Here is a 17,280-nt window from a genome sequence, read left to right on the forward strand (position 1 = left end):
GAAAGGATGTAATTTCCAAACCACAGAAAAGTTTCAATCAAGTATCCCCCGTCACACAAATCTGAAGGCTGTAAATTCAGCTAAATACTTAGGGATTTCTATTACAAATAACCTACATTGGAACAGTCACGTAGATAATATTGTGGGTAGAGCAAACCAAAGACTGCGATTCATTGGCAGAACACTGAGAAGGTGCAACAGGTCTACTAAAGAGACTGCTCACACCATGCTTGTCCGCCATATTCTGGAGTATTGCTATGCAGTGTGGGATCCGCATCAGGTGGGACTGATGGATGACATTGAAAAAGTACAAAGAAGGGCAGCTCATTTTGTATTATCGCAAAATAGGGGGGATAGTGTCACAGACATGATACGTGAATTGGAGTGGCATTCATTAAAACAAAGGCGTTTTTCATTGTGACGGGGTGATCTCCTGAAATTTCAATCACCAGTTTTCTCCTCTGGTTGCGAAAACATTCTGTTGGCACCCACCTACATAGGGAGAAATGATCATCATAATGAAATAAGAGAAATCGGGGCTGGCACAGAAAAATTTAAGTGCTCGTTTTTCCCTCGTGTCGTTCGAGAGTGGAACGGTAGAGAGACAGCTTGAAGGTGGTTCATTGAACCCTCTGCCAGGCACTTTATTGTGAATAGCAGAGTAATCACGTAGCTGTAGATGTAGAATGAAAGTGCTATTCAAGAAATACTCCAACAATAGAAGAAACTTTGAAAATAGTGTAGTAAATAATTGAGGGTTGTCCAAAAAAATATCATGCCATTAATAACTTAAAACTACTGGAAATGCCTAGATTTTGAGGAATTTAATAATAGAGGTGGATGCATGATGTAACTTCTCAATTCATGGGTAAATACTAAGGTATTATTGCTTCTAGTTGTTGTCCTTTTCCAGTAAGTGTATTTTCTGGTGCAGTATGGAAGATATATTTTTACACTAATTCCATTATCTGAATTATACGTGTGAGCCAATTGTCATACCTGCATAATTATCCTAATTTTGCTAAAAATGTGTTTAATCACAGGTATTATAATAGTTGTGACTCTTCAAGCTTTTCCAGCAGATATGTTGTAAATAGTCTTCACGGGTTCACCGCCAGATCACGTTGTGCAAATTCCACAGTATTTCCTCGGGGCAACTGTCCAACATCTTCTGGTGGTTCATCCTTGCTGGTGGCTAGGTACAACTGACAGTATCTGCACGTCGATGCCTCATTTCTAGAACAAGCGTGCAAAGAACACGTAGGCATGGAAATTGCGCTTGTGCAAATGATTTGCAGATAGATTGTGCAATATTCAGCAGTATCCTGGAACTGGTTAGACAGTGCCACTTGGGCAGTGGCTAACTGGACTGAACCAAAAGCTAAGGTTCATCAAATGACTAAATATGATTGACTCGAAGCTCGAATGCAAGAAGATGTGCCAAGAAGACGTACTGTGTTTAATCTCCAGAGAAAACTTTGGGCAATGCTGCAGTTTTGGTGCTAGAGAAGGGTCTGAATTTTGTACCTACACCAGGGACCATTCTCATACAAGATGTGATTAGTGGAATAGAGCAGGCTGTTTTGAAACTTCCTAAGGATGCTGCGGAAGAGATAAGGCATGACACATACCACATCTTGACTGAAGCTTCACCTGAGAAGTCCAGCTTTAACATCACTTCAGCTGAAAGAAATGTTCTATGAGAATTGAGAGAATACCAGGACATTGTCATCTTACCTGCTGACAAAGGAAATGCTACTGTGCTTCTCTCACACACAGAATATAACAGCAAGATATACAAACTGCTCAACACTCCTGCATACAGTAAATTAAAAAGTGATCCGCTGGGTAGGATCCAGAGAAGAACTTTGGAACTCATCAGGAAGAGCTCCATTCCAGCACAAGTTGCTAAGGGTTTTTGTCAACAGGCTGCATTTCCTCTGAGACTCTATGGCCTACCCAAGATCCATAAGAATGGGTTGCCTCTCCATCCCATTGTAAGTAACATAGGAGCACCTACTTTTGTTGCCACATATCTGACATCACTATTGGGACCTCTCGTAGGCAAGTGCAACCATCATATTCAAGCTCTTAGATTACAATCATTGAATCTCTTAGTAAATTTTGATGTAGTGTCTTTATTTACAAAGGTGCCCTTGCAGGACTCTAGGGATCTTGTTAACAACAAGTTTGAGGAGGACATAGTAGCATTATTTAAACATATGCTTACTTTAACGTACTTCTTATTTCATGACCAGTATTTTGAACAAGTGGATAGTGTTGCCATGGGAAGCTCTGTCTCCTGTGGTGGATGATTATTTTATGGAGGACTCTGAAGAAAAAGCACTAGTCAGTCACTCTCAAAATCTTTTGTTTTCTGCAGTATGTGGATGATACATTTGTGGTGTGGCCATATGGACTTGATACTCTACCCACGTTTCTTCAGCATCTGAATTCACTCCATCTGTATATAAACTTCATAGTGGAAGTGGAAAAAAATGGTACTTTACCTTTTCTTGATGTTTTGGTATGAAGGAAAGCAGATGGAACCTTGGGACACAGCATCTACCGCAAGCCAGCGAATACAGATCTATATTTGCAGGCCACAAGCGCCATCATTCTGCACTATGTGGTAATGCATTATGTACGTTAGTTCACAGAGCACATGTGGCATCTGATCCTGAAAGCCTGTCGAGTGAAATACAACATTTGAAGACAGTGTTCTGACAAAATGGTTTTTCTGAGAGATAGATACGTGATGCATTCAGGACCATGTGAGTTCAATCTATGGAGCAGAATGAAGATCCAAAGACATCCACCACTTTGGCCTTTTTGCCGTATTTTGGTGTCAAGTTGTCAAGAATTGGAAGAATTCTCAGAAGATGTGGCATTAAATGTGTTTTTCAACCATCTGCAAAACTGAGAAACTGTTGGGTTCGGTTAAGGATGATCTTGGCCTGAGGAGATGTGGAGTGTACAAGATTCCTTCTCAGTGTGAGGCATCATATATAGGTCAGACATGTCGCACAGTACAAGAACTCTGTGATGAATATCAGTGTCATACACGGCTTCATCATCTGGAAAAGTTGGCAATTGCTGAACACTGTCTGAATGTAGGACATTGTATGATTTATAAAAAGACGGGAGTTTTATCCCCAGCATTATCTTTCTGGGGTTGCATCATTAAGGAAGCAATACAAATTCGTACAGCCAATAATCTCATCAACGAGGATGCGTGATTTCAACTGAGCACAGTGTGTGGAACCCTGCATTGGCTGCTATTAAATCACGACACGAAAATCAAGATTTCTATATAATAGACCTGTAATAACATTGGTCTAGTGCGGTCTTTGGCGAGATGCGGTGTACAGTGCATGCACAGGAGAGCCGCTCTGTGATTTTCGGCAGAGGGCGTTTGAATATGGCACCATCTATCTGCAAATCATTTGTGCATGCACAATTTCCGTGCCTGCACATTCTTTGCATGCATGTTCTGGAAACATGGCATCGACATGAGGATACCATCAGTCATCTCTAGCCACCAGCAAGGATAGTCCACCTGAAGATGTCGGACAGTTGCTCTGAGGAAATATTGTGGAATTTGCACGACGTGATCTGGCTGCAAACCCATGAAGACTATTTACATTATAATTGTTATTTGATGTCATGACACTTTCATAAAATTTCATTACAGTTGCTGTAACAAATTCTCAGATAAACTATTTTTCTTTCTAAATGGGTTATGAATTTTCAATTAATGTACCCCATTTGATTCAAAAGGACAATTACATAAATCACAATGTCTTTCCCTTTGTGGCGAGTCACATTTATAGGAGACTGCTTAATATACTCCCACTCATGTATGCTTGCACAAAATTGTGTATAAAATTGCCATAGGAAAAAGACTTACGTCTGATAAAACACTGCTTCAATAATTTAATTTAATTTAGTAAAAATCACTGTGATCTTTATGTGTGCAGTATTGTTTCAAAATAAAGTAAATGTAACTTGTGAAAATTGTTATTATGTTAATTGCTATTGATTGTATCAAAGTACTGTTCACTGTTCTAATGTAAAGGCATTTACTCATACGTCAACATTTTTCAATAGTAATCTCCTCACAAGTAGCAAAACAAGTTAGTCGCTTTGAAATTTCATAGTTCAAAAAAGAAATGAGGCATTTCAATTATTTTGTACTTTTGTACTATTACTGCAGGTCGTACTTAAAGAGTATGTTCATCCTTTAGGTGAGTCGTTAATGCAGCTGCTTTCACTGTCGAAAAGTCAAGATTTCTCTCCTTCTACTCTTCTCTACACTGTGTTTATCTATGGTAAAGATAGTTTTGACAGAATGTAAATAATTTAGGAGTAAAGCAGACTGCTCACCCCCACACCCACACCCACACCCACACCCACACACCCACACACCCACACACCCACACCCACACACCCACACACACACACACACACACACACACACACACACACACACACACACACACACACAGAGAGAGAGAGAGAGAGAGAGAGAGAGAGAGAGAGAGAGAGAGAGAGAGATCGTCAACCCTGAGGTTTTGTCAGGTGGTGTGGGTAGAGAGAGAAACAGTTGGAAAGTGGGGGTAGGAGGGATTGGGGAGGGGTAGATGGCATCTCAGAAGGAGGCAGCAGATGTATGGGATATGAATACGAGAGTGAAAGTCAGCAGGTGCATGGACTATCAATGTCACACATGGGTACCAGAGCTGGTAAGTTCAGGTGGTGTGCAATAATGACTATTTGGAGGCATGTATTGAGAGGGGTTGACAGACAGAGGAGGGAAGACTGTACAGTAAAGGGTGTGGTTGTAATGGCCTAGAGGAGATAGAGGCCAGTAGGATTATTAGAATGATGAAGTGTTGCAAAGATAACTCCCATCTCTATAGTTAGAAAAGCTGGTGGTGGTGTGGAGGATCCAGATAACATGGGTTGTGAAGCAGCCGCTGAACTGAAGCGTGCTCTGATACATAGTGGTCAAATATGTGGAAGTGTGCTCCGATACATAGTGGTCAAATATGTTCTTTGCCACTGTTTGGCAGTGGCCGTTCATCTGGTGAACAGATAGTTGGTGGTCATTCCCCATAAAATGGTGCCCAGAAACTGGAGCAGATCTGGTGTGTGTGTGTGTGTGTGTGTGTGTGTGTGTGTGTGTGTGTGTGTGTGTGTGTGTGTGTGTGGCGCGCGCGCGTACGTGCGAGTGGGCGCGTGTGTGTGTGTGCGCGCGCGCGCCAAGTTTTCATTTTCTTATGTGCACCTGTTGATGGCTCAGTGCTTCTACTATTCAGTGAGTGATTGGTCTTCTTTACTTCTAAATTATCTACAATGTGTCTATTAACACTACGAAGATATCAACAGTAAGATAATTTTTCAGCAGAAATCTCTGATACACAATTACAGTATTTTGATACAAAATCTGTATACATAATGTTGCTAACTTTGTACATTAAGCAGCTTGAAGTAACCAAGTTGCTCCAGCCACTAACATATGGCATCAGAATGCACATTCTCGCTTACAGCTTACAAATTCATGTAATTATGTCAAAAAAGATACAGCAAGGAAACATTTATATAGGCCCTTTTCTGCAGTATGCTGCATGTTTGGCAGTGTGTTAAGACATGCTCTTTTGCCATTGCCATTACATCACTCAATTGGATGTAAAAGGCCCATTTCAATACTTTTCATTGATTTATTAAAGTTTTGATTTTTCTCTAAGTTGTAAATTACTTCCCTGCAATAAAACTTGTGCTTACAAAGATGGAAGGGTGGCCAATTAGATTAGCTTTGTTTTGAGACAAACATTGGTGTTATGCTTGTATTTTATCTGTTCACATTTTGTCTATAGCACACAAGACCTTAATTGAAGTGTAGTATTACTAAGTTTACATGTTCAATGTTGCTCACAGACTACAACTTCAGTGATGAGAAGTGTACTCTGATACCAGGCCTTAGTGCTCTGTGTATTTTAAGATTTTACTTTTAAAATCCTAAACTTTGTCAAGGACTGGACGGGCAGTAGATTGTAGAGGGAAGAGTAAAGGCAGAGTGGAATGGGGGAAAAACGAAGAAGGGGAGGACAGAAAAGGGAAGTAATAAAATGACTCATGCAAATTCCACAATATTTCCTCAGAGCAATTATATTGGGACTAGAGGGGAGGGAAGAGGGAGGGTGGGAGGTAAGGATGATGGGGAGGGGTGGTGGTAGGAACAGGAACTAGGGAAGGGGAGAGGTAGGTGGAGGATAAATGCTCGATAGATTTTATGTACTGTGTGTACTGAATTTTTAATAGTTTGGTATTGATGTTGTTATCAACAGAGCTATTCCCCCCCTGCGGGTCCGGGGATTAGAATAGGCCCGCGGTATTCCTGCCTGTCGTAAGAGGCGACTAAAAGGAGTCCATCCCCCTCACGGGGGTAGTTCGCGCCTGCGTCCGGAGACGGACGGTTCCACGACCTATCATCGTGGTCCTTTTGGTTTTTTCACTTCTCGTTTCTTCCTTCCTTTTGTTGGTTCCTTTCTTTGCTCTTCTCCACCTCACTGTCTTCCTTACTCTTTCCCTTGCCATCTCCTTGCCTTCTCATTGCCTTTTTCTCCTTGCCTTCTCATTGCCTTTTTCTCCTTGCCTTCTCATTGCCTTCTTCTCCTTGCCTTCTTATTGCCTTCTTCCCCTTGCTTTCTCATTGCCTTCTTCTCCTTGCCTTCTCTGGTCTCCGCCTCGGCGTTTGAGACAGTCTGTCCTCTTTCTCCCTCTCTCTCTTCTTTTTCCTCTTCTTCCTTCCTCCCTGTGCGTGTCTGAAGGCCGACCCACGCGTTCGCACGCGTAGCCGGTGACGGGGTAACGCGTAAGTCCCCGCCCTGGGTAGACATGTAAGGCACGCGCGTACCCCCTGGTAAAGGCCAGGCCCGGGGAGGGGTGATTGCCTGAGCTGATACCTTCTGACCATGCCGATTGGTCCCTCCGTCTGTTTCTCGGGAGGTGTGACCTGAGGTGTAAACATTCACCTAAGGCGGGAGTGCCCTCTGAGAGGGTCCCCACAAGGAAGGAGCGCGCCATCGGAGACGCTGGCAATCATGGGGGATTCCTCCGCAATGGATTCTACTCCATCTCTTTCGACTTCGACCCAAAAACGGAAACGTGACCAGCCAACAGTGACAAAAGTACTACCGCCTGCCCCACAGTTCCTCGTAGTTTCTCGAACTGAGGACGGAAAGGATTTTTCCTCTGTCAACCCTTTCGTTATTCAGAAGGGCGTAGATGCCATAGCCGGATCTGTCAAATCCTGTACCAGGTTGCGTAACGGCACCTTATTACTGGAAACTGAGAATGCCTTTCAGGCACAAAAACTGCTTCGGGCCACCCTCCTGTACACGTTCCCTGTCCGGGTGGAGGCCCACCGAACTTTGAATTCGTCTCGTGGTGTGGTCTATACTGACTCCCTCGACGGATTGACTGACGAGGAGCTTCAATCATTCCTCGCTGAGCAGGGCGTGACGGCTGTCCATAGGGTCATGAAAAAGGTCAACAATGACCTTGTACCGACCCGGACAATTTTCTTGACCTTCGATAGTGTTAAGCTGCCATCGCGCATCAAGGCGGGCTACGAGGTTATTTCTGTTCGCCCCTATATCCCGACACCTACGCGCTGCTACCAGTGTCAGCGTTTCAATCACACTCGACAGTCTTGTTCCAATGCGGCTAAATGTGTCACCTGTGGCAGGGATGCCCATGAGGGTGACTGTCCACCTCCGTCTCCTCGTTGTGTGAACTGTCAGGGTGACCATGCAGCATCCTCCCGCGACTGTCCTGTCTATAAGGAAGAACGCTGTATCCAGGAAATTCGGGTCAAAGAGAAAGTGTCCACCTCGGCTGCTCGCAAGCTATTGGCTAGTAGGAAGCCCACGCTGCTCCCAGCGGGGAAATACAGTACTGTCCTCGCCTCTCCTCGGACTACCCGGGAGGTAGCAACCCAGACATGCGATCTGACCTTCAGCACCACGGTCGTCCGTTCGGCCAGTGCTAAGATCGCGCGGTCGACGTCTCCTCTTCCTCCCATCACCCCACAGACACGAGCACCTTCTTCAGCTTCTGCTAAAACGAAGACACCGAAGTCAGATGCACGGGCCTTCAAGAAGGAACCATCCCGTGCAGACTTCCTCCGTACCTCGACCTCACAGCCTTCGACCGGTACTTCCACTACACGTCCTTCCAAAAAGGCGCATAGGAAGCACAGTTCTCCTTCCCCGCCACGGCGCATTTCTTCTCTTGCGCCACCCAGCGGCTGCCGCCCCAGGCCGTCATCCGTTTCGCCTGGCCGCACCGCTGGTCGCCGTACATCTGGCCGTTCACTGGTGGAGGAAGCTCCCCCTCCCGGCCATCCTCCCGAGATGGCCGATGACCCTATAGACCCAATGGACGATGACTGTCCGCCTACTGATAGCGGCGGCAGTGCTCGCTCGAAGCCAGGCCCTAAGCGGCCTTCGAGGTGACCACTTCTCTCATCTTTCTTTTCTTACGATGGCACTTATTCACTGGAATATTCGCAGCATTCGCTCCAACCGAGAGGACTTGAAGTTGCTGCTCCGCTTGCACCGTCCGCTTGTCGTAGCCCTCCAGGAAACGAAGCTACGCCCATGCGATCAAATTGCCTTGGCACACTACACCTCTGTGCGTTTTGACCTACCCCCTGTGGTAGGTATCCCAGCTCATGGAGGGGTTATGTTGCTGGTCCGGGATGATATTTACTACGATCCCATCACGTTGCACACCGGCCTGCAGGCAGTTGCCATCCGCATTACTCTCCCCACTTTTACGTTTTCCTTTTGTACCGTTTACACTCCATCGTCATCTGCCGTTACCAGGGCAGACGTGATGCAACTTATTGCTCAGCTACCTGCACCATTTTTGTTAACTGGAGACTTCAATGCCCACCATCCCCTTTGGGGCTCTCCAGCATCCTGCCCGAGGGGCTCCTTGTTAGCAGACCTTTTCAACCAGCTCGATCTTGTCTGCCTCAATACTGGCGCCCCTACTTTTCTTTCGGACACATCTCACACCTATTCCCATTTAGACCTCTCTATATGTACTCCCCAACTTGCACGCCGGTTTGAGTGGTATGCACTTTCTGATACATATTCGAGCGACCATTTCCCGTGTGTTATCCATCTCCTGCAGCATACTCCCTCTCCGTGCTCCTCTCGTTGGACCATCTCCAAGGCAGACTGGGAGCTCTTCTCTTCCAGGGCTACCTTTCAGGATCAAACCTTCACAAGCTGCGATCGTCAGGTCGCACACCTCACGGAAGTCATTCTCGCTGCTGCTGAATATTCCATCCCTCACCCTACTTCTTCTCCACGTCGCGTACCGGTCCCCTGGTGGACCGCAGCATGTAGAGATGCTTTACGTGCTCGTCGACGTGCTTTACGCACCTTTAAGCACCACCCTACAGTGGCGAATTGTATTAATTATAAACGATTACGTGCTCAGTGTCGTCGTATTATTAAAGAAAGCAAGAAAGCCAGCTGGGCTGCTTTCACAAGCACCTTCAACAGTTCTACCCCTTCTTCTGTTGTCTGGGGTAGCCTGCGCCGGCTATCTGGCACTAAGGTCCACTCCCCAGTTTCTGGCTTGAAGGTCGCGAATGAAGTCCTTGTGGCCCCTGAGGCTGTCTCCAATGCCTTCGGCCGCTTTTTCGCCGAGGTTTCGAGCTCCGCTCATTACCACCCTGCCTTCCTCCCCCGCAAACAGGCAGAGGAGGCTAGGCCACCTGACTTCCGCTCCTCGAATTGTGAAAGTTATAATGCCCCATTCACCATGCGGGAACTCGAAACCGCACTTGGCCGATCACGGTCCTCCGCTCCAGGGCCTGATTCTATTCATATTCAGATGCTGAAGAACCTTTCTCCTGCGGGTAAAGGTTTTCTTCTTCGTACATACAATCGCATCTGGATTGAGGGACATGTTCCCGCATGCTGGCGCGAGTCTATTGTTGTCCCGATTCCTAAGCCGGGGAAGGACAAGCACTTGCCTTCCAGTTATCGACCTATCTCGCTTACCAGCTGTGTCTGTAAAGTGATGGAGCGAATGGTTAACTCTCGATTGGTTTGGCTGCTCGAGTCTCGACGCCTACTTACCAATGTACAATGTGGATTTCGAAGGCGCCGCTCTGCTGTTGACCATCTGGTTACCTTGTCGACCTTCATTATGAATAACTTCTTGCGGAAGCGCCCGACCGCGGCTGTGTTCTTTGATTTGGAGAAGGCTTACGACACCTGTTGGAGGGCGGGCATTCTCCGCACCATGCATACATGGGGCTTTCGCGGTCGCCTCCCTCTTTTTATTCATTCCTTTTTAATGGATCGACAGTTTCGGGTACGTGTGGGTTCTGTCCTGTCCGACACCTTTCGCCAGGAGAATGGGGTGCCACAGGGCTCAGTTTTGAGCGTCGCTCTCTTCGCCATCGCGATCAATCCAATAATGGATTGCCTCCCAGCTGATGTATCAGGCTCCCTTTTCGTGGACGATTTTACCATCTATTGCAGCGCGCAGTGTGCACGTGTCCTGGAGCGCTGTCTTCAGCGTTCTCTTGACCGTCTTTACTCCTGGAGTGTCGCCAATGGCTTCCGTTTTTCTGCCGAGAAGACGGTCTGTATTAACTTCTGGCGCTACAAAGAGTTTCTCCCACCGTCCTTACGACTCGGTCCCGTTGCTCTCCCACTCGTGGAGACAATCAAATTTTTAGGCCTTACCTTTGACAGGAAACTTAGCTGGTCTCCACATGTGTCATATTTGGCCGCCCGTTGTACCCGTTCTTTAAATGTCCTCCGTGTTCTCAGTGGTATGTTGTGGGGAGCGGATCGAACCGTCCTACTTCGTCTATATCGGTCGATCGTCCGCTCCAAGCTGGATTATGGGAGCTTCGTATACTCCTCTGCACGGCCATCCATCTTACGCCGCCTCAACTCCATACAACATCGGGGTTTACGACTTGCGATCGGAGCATTTTATACCAGTCCCGTAGAGAGTCTTCATGCTGACGCTGGCGAATTGCCACTCACCTACCGGCGCGATATACTGCTTTGTCGGTATGCCTGTCGGCTACTGTCAATGCCCGACCATCCGTCTTATCGTTCCTTTTTTGACGACTCTCTTGACCTTCAATACGGGTTGTATGTCTCTGCCTTGCTACCCCCTGGAGTTCGCTTTTGTCGCCTCCTTCAACACCTTCATTTTTCACTCCCTGCAACCTTTCGAGTGGGCGAGAGCCGCACGCCACCTTGGCTCCAGGCTCAGGTCCGCGTTCACCTCGACCTCAGCTCGCTCCCAAAAGAGGTCACCCTCGGTTCGGTCTACCACTCCCGTTTTTTGGAACTTCGTTCGAAGTTCAACAACATGACTTTCATTTATACAGATGGCTCTAAGCCCAATGACGGGGTCGGGTGTTCCTTTATTGTCGGGGCACAAAGTTTCCAATACCGGCTCCATGGCCATTGTTCGGTCTTCACAGCTGAGCTCTTTTCCCTCTACCAGGCTGTTCTTTACATCTGCCGCCACCGACATTCTGCTTATGTCATCTGCTCAGATTCCCTGAGCGCCATCCAGAGCCTCAGTGATCCGTACCCGGTTCACCCTTTCGTACACCGGATCCAACGCTCTCTTCAGCAGCTGGTGGACGTCGGTACGCCGGTTAGCTTTATGTGGGTTCCTGGCCATGTCGGTATCCCTGGGAACGAAGCTGCAGATGCCGCGGCCAAGGCTGCGGTCCTCCAGCCTCGGACAGCTTCTTGTTGTGTCCCTTCGTCCGATTTTAGCAGGGTCATTTGTCGGCGCGTTGTGTCGCTGTGGCATGCCGATTGGGCTGCGCTTACCGACAACAAGCTTCGGGCCTTAAAACCTCTTCCCGTGGCTTGGACGTCCTCCTCACGCCCTTCTCGGCGGGAGGAGGTCGTTTTAGCAAGGTTAAGAATTGGACACTGCCGGTTCAGCCATCGCCATCTGCTGACGGCTGCGCCGGCGCCGTTCTGCCCATGTGGGCACTTGCTGACGGTTAGACACATTTTAATGTCCTGTCCTGATCTTAACACACTGCGCCTCGATCTTAACCTGCCTAATACTTTCGATGCCATTTTAGCGGATGACCCACGAGCAGCTGCTCGTGTTCTTTGTTTTATCAATTTGACACACCTCGCTAAGGACATTTGATGATGTTTTTTAATCCTATGCCTGTCAGTCTGTCTTTTATTGTGTTTTCCCTTTTAGTTGTTGTTGTCAACTTGTGCCTCGCGGTGCATTCTTAGAGTAGTCAGGGCGCTAATGACCATTGAAGTTGTGCGCCCGAAAACCACAAAAAAAAAAAAAAAAAAAACAGAGCTATTACTTTGCATCCCTTCAGTCATTAACTCTTTCTCTCCATTTCAGATCTAGCTATTGTTACATGACACTACAGGGTTATTACAAATGATTGAAGCGATTTCACAGCTCTACAATAACTTTATTATTTGAGATATTTTCACAATGCTTTGCACACACATACAAAAACTCAAAAAGTTCTTTTAGGCATTCACAAATGTTCGATATGTGCCCCTTTAGTGATTCGGCAGACATCAAGCCGATAGTCAAGTTCCTCCCACACTCGGCGCAGCATGTCCCCATCAATGAGTTTGAAAGCATCGTTGATGCGAGCTCGCAGTTCTCGCACGTTTCTTGGTAGAGGAGGTTTGAACACTGAATCTTTCACATAACCCCACAGAAAGAAATCGCATGGGGTTAAGTCAGGAGAGCGTGGAGGCCATGACATGAATTGCTGATCATGATCTCCTGTTTAAGAAATGCCGAACATCATGATGGAATGCGGTGGAGCACCATCCTGTTGAAAGATGAAGTCGGCGCTGTCGGTCTCCAGGTGTGGCATTAGCCAATTTTCCAGCATGTCCAGATACACATGTCCTGTGACGTTATTTTCGCAGAAGAAAAAGGGGCCGTAAACTTTAAACCGTGAGATTGCACAAAACACGTTAACTTTTGGTGAATTGCAAATTTGCTGCACGAATGCGTGAGGATTCTCTACCGCCCAGATTTGCACATTGTGTCTGTTCACTTCACCATTAAGAAAAAATGTTGCTTCATCATTGAAAACAAGTTTTGCACTGAACGCATCCTCTTCCATGAGCTGTTGCAACCGCGTCGAATATTCAAAGCGTTTGACTTTGTCATCGGGTGTCAGGGCTTGTAGCAATTGTAAACGGTAAGGCTTCCGCTTTAGCCTTTTCCGTAAGATTTTCCAAACCGTCGGCTGTGGTACGTTTAGCTCCCTGCTTGCTTTATTCGTCGACTTCCGCCGGCCACACGTGAAACTTGCCCGCACGCGTTCAACCGTTTCTTCGCTCACTGCAGGCCGACCCGTTGATTTCCCCTTACAGAGGCATCCAGAAGCTTTAAACTGAGCATCCCATCGCCTAATGGAGTTAGCGGTTGGTGGATCTTTGTTGAACTTTGTCCTGAAGTGTCGTTGCACTGTTATGACTGACTGATGTGAGTGCATTTCAAGCACGACATACGCTTTCTCCGCTCCTGTCGCCATTTTGTCTCGCTGCGCTCTCGAGCGCTCTGGCGGCAGAAACCTGAAGTGCGGCTTCAGCCGAACAAAACTTTACGAGTTTTTCTACGTATCTATAGTGTGTCGTGACCATATGTCAATGAATGGAGCTACTGTAAATTTATGAAATCGCTTCAATCATTTGTAATAGCCCTGTACCTGGCTGTATGGTTAACTACTTGGATGTAAAAATGTCACAGCCAAATACTTTTCCATGATGTTTTCTTTTCTTCCATTTAGTGCTACTTCTTGATATTTTACAGCAGAGTTTTTAGCTTTACACTATTGTTTGTTGTGTGATTTTAGTTCTTGTTTACAATCAGTCATTTGAACTTAGTATGCTATTTCCTACAACATTTTTGTCCTAAATATTAATCAAACTTTTTTGTCCTAGATATTAATCAAACTTTTTCTCCTAGACATTAATCACTCTTAGTTCCTACTTTTTCTTGAAAATACTCTCAGTTTTGATAAGAGAGATCTTCAGATCACAAACTGTCTGTCTCATGATTTATGATTATGTTACAAAATCTGGTGGTGTGATTACCTAAACATAAATGTTGACAAGGTTTTATCAATAAGCTCCACAGTGAAATAAGCTGTTTATTATTAATTTTAGATCTGATTTGGAGGCAGTTAAATCTGAAACTAAAGTTGTCACTGTATATTGCTCATTGTGAATGATAATGAGGGTGAGATGCCAAGACTTTTAGCTGCCCACACTAAGTCCCATTTCTAAAATACCTGCATGTATTAAATGTTTATGTATTGTAACCATGTAACCATACTTCAGCTGTTTGACGCTGTTTAAAATAATTTTGTTTATTGTTGTTTACAATGTTATATTTACTAGATTTGACTTTTTCAAGACCATTATATAACATGTTCTGGAAATACATGTACAGTACAATTTTTTACAATCTAAGGCCAGGTTTTGGTTTTGTCTTTTATATCAGTTCCTCCATCCTGCTCTCCAAGGGAGCTCATACCTGAGAGGATGGGAATACCCCCCCCCCTCCCCCCCACCCCCTCAGCTCTCAGGGAAAGGAAAAAAAGTGTAGTGCAGTGTAGTCAGGTGTCTTTATTTTATGAAAATGATTTTAAAGTCAGTATTAAGCAGGTTTTTAATGGACTCGTATCTGGAATTTCTTTATGGCTACAACTGGAACTTCTGTATGGCTACTTACAAGTAGCTATTCGTGTCCAAAATATTAAAAATACTCCATACCCCCCTCCCTCCCCCACAGTAATATAAATTAAGGTTCTATCTGTCATAGTTAACCTCCTCAGGGTATTGATTTCTAAGTGATGTTCAGATAAGTCTAATATTTTGTTTGCCTCCTTTTTCTGTATTATTTGGGAAGCCATTCCAGGCATACCATTCTTACTTTGATTATTGAGATAACTTGGGGATAATGTCACATTTATTCTTACTGCCATTTTAAATTAAATACTCTGTATTAATTTATATGTGTGGTTCAGTTCACACTGCACTGTTTTGCTTCATGCTGTATAGTACTTGGAGTAAGCAAATTTGAGTGAAATTTTGCTCATGAAGTTGAGAAAGTTTCCATTAATTAAGGCACATACAGAGGCATTTTAGAAGTAATTTTCTCATCTGTCTTGGTATCAAAAGATTATGAAATATACATTATTATTTTTTATGTGCACTTGACAGTAATTTGCACAATATAGGCTTAGATACAATGGATGTTGCATGCTTTCAGCTACTGTTCTTACTTTTTTTAGATCATTTTGAGACAATACCTATACTACGGTATGCAGACTCAGACTTGGATAATCATGCAGGTCTTATTGCTGGTGAAATGGAAAAGGATTCAGCTCTCATGGAGGACAATCCAGAATCAGAACAATTACGAATGTATGCCAGTATTATTTTTTTTTACTTTAAATTATAAAGCTACTTGATGTTTCATGAATGAAAATATTGCTGCTATTGTGTACATAATTAGTGAGTGAGTTACTTTTATGTTCTTTGATCATAACTGCAATCTCTTTCTATGGTTAGAACATGTCAGTTCATTTTATCTATAAATCAATTTTATTGGGTTGACTGATTTGATATTAAGCAAAACCTATTACTAGTTTCTTTTTGGACATTAATATTAGTTTCAATGTTTGAAGATAACTACTTTTATTCAACAAACAGAGTTTTGAAGTATTGTGGTTCAAGTATGCAGTCCTGTGTGTGTTGCCTTGACTATGTACTGTTTTGCTTGTGTTACTTGCTAGCATTTACAGAATTTATATTTCCTGTTTGAACTAATAAATACTACATAGCTTCAAACCCCCAATATCCTCCTTGAGAAACATGGTGTAGTTTTTGCCCTCTGCAATATCAATTTTTTGTTACATAAGGTGACCAGTCTGCGGCAAAGCAGGCAATCTGGTGCTTTTAAAGCATTGGTCAGTTTACATATAAGTTCATTTCTTGGACTGAAAAGGCTCACTAATTTTACTGCAGATTGTTTTTACAAGTGAGGTGTTATTTTACTGCAGAAAAATAGGCTTAAAATATAAAAAGAGCAGTAGCTCTCTCTAATTTTTGTTGATTGTTCATGATATGTTATAGCTCTAGGTTTTGAAATTCATTTTGTTGGTATGTATGTGTACAGTATATATATGCCCAACTTTTATTTTTTGTGCAGTTGTATTTTATTTTGTTTCTAGTGACACCTTAAGGGAAATGCCAGAGTCTCTGACATTAAAAAGAGTAGTGAAGAAGAAGTTGCTGAAGAGAGTCAGTCAGAAGTCGAAGAAGAAACCTATTGGCTGTTTCAAAAAAATCCGTTACAAATTCAGTATGCTAACAAAGAAGGTAATCAATAAAAATGACAATTTTGTTAAAAGCAGCACTGTTTCGTTTTGGAGTGATTGAATTCAATTTTAATGAACCTGTGGTTTCCACATCAGATCCCATTAAATGTGAATGTAAGTAAGTGTTGAAGCAACCTGTCAACAATCTGCCATCCGTAGCTACATTAAGCATGTTAGGCATGCATGGCTGTATCTGAGTAAGCTTTTGTTTCTATAGCTTTCAATGGTCCTTAAACAGTCCCTACAGATTATTTTAAAAACACTTCTAGCAGTTTTGGTGGGTCTATGGGCAACAAGAATACCGTAAGGCAACATAAGGGACTTACCACTGTCACAGAAGATATGGATACGAGGGGTGTTTGAAAAGTCCCTGTAAAAATAAAAACTACTTATGTATTTGGGGTAAACCTTTTTTGACATAGTCTCCTTTTAGACTTGTACACATTGTCCAACGTTGTTCTAATTTGTTGATCCCTTCCGAATAATAGGAATTGTCCAAGTCTGCAAAATAGCTATTAGTTGCTGCAATCACCTCCTCGTTTGAATAAAATCTTTGTCCTGCCAGCCATTTCTTCAAATTGGGGAACAAATAGTAGTCTGAGGGAGCTAAGTCTGGAGAATAGCGGGGATGTGAAATGAATTTGAATCCTATTTCCATTAATTTTGCAACCACAACTGCTGAGGTGTGCTGGTGCATTGTCATGATGGAAAAGGACTTTTTTGCGGCCCAATCGCTGGCGTTTTTCTTGCAGCTCAGTTTTCAAATAGTCCAATAACGATGAATAATATGCATCTGTAATAGTTTTACCGTTTTC

General features: G+C 44.2%; 1 protein-coding gene across 6 annotated transcripts in view; it reads left to right on the plus strand.

Annotated features, from left to right (window-relative positions):
- The window catches only part of LOC126457665 (transmembrane channel-like protein 5), a 294,095-nt gene that overhangs the window by 82,703 nt on the left and 194,112 nt on the right, over positions 1-17,280 (plus strand). For all 6 annotated transcript variants that reach the window (XM_050094160.1, XM_050094162.1, XM_050094163.1 and 3 more), the window contains 2 exons: positions 15,377-15,509; positions 16,319-16,466. In XM_050094160.1, the coding sequence (XP_049950117.1) occupies positions 15,377-15,509; positions 16,319-16,466 (281 nt within the window). The remainder of the gene's footprint in view (positions 1-15,376; positions 15,510-16,318; positions 16,467-17,280) is intronic.

The sequence above is a fragment of the Schistocerca serialis genome, chromosome 2 (assembly GCF_023864345.2).
Source record: "Schistocerca serialis cubense isolate TAMUIC-IGC-003099 chromosome 2, iqSchSeri2.2, whole genome shotgun sequence".
Classification (NCBI taxonomy): domain Eukaryota; kingdom Metazoa; phylum Arthropoda; class Insecta; order Orthoptera; family Acrididae; genus Schistocerca; species Schistocerca serialis.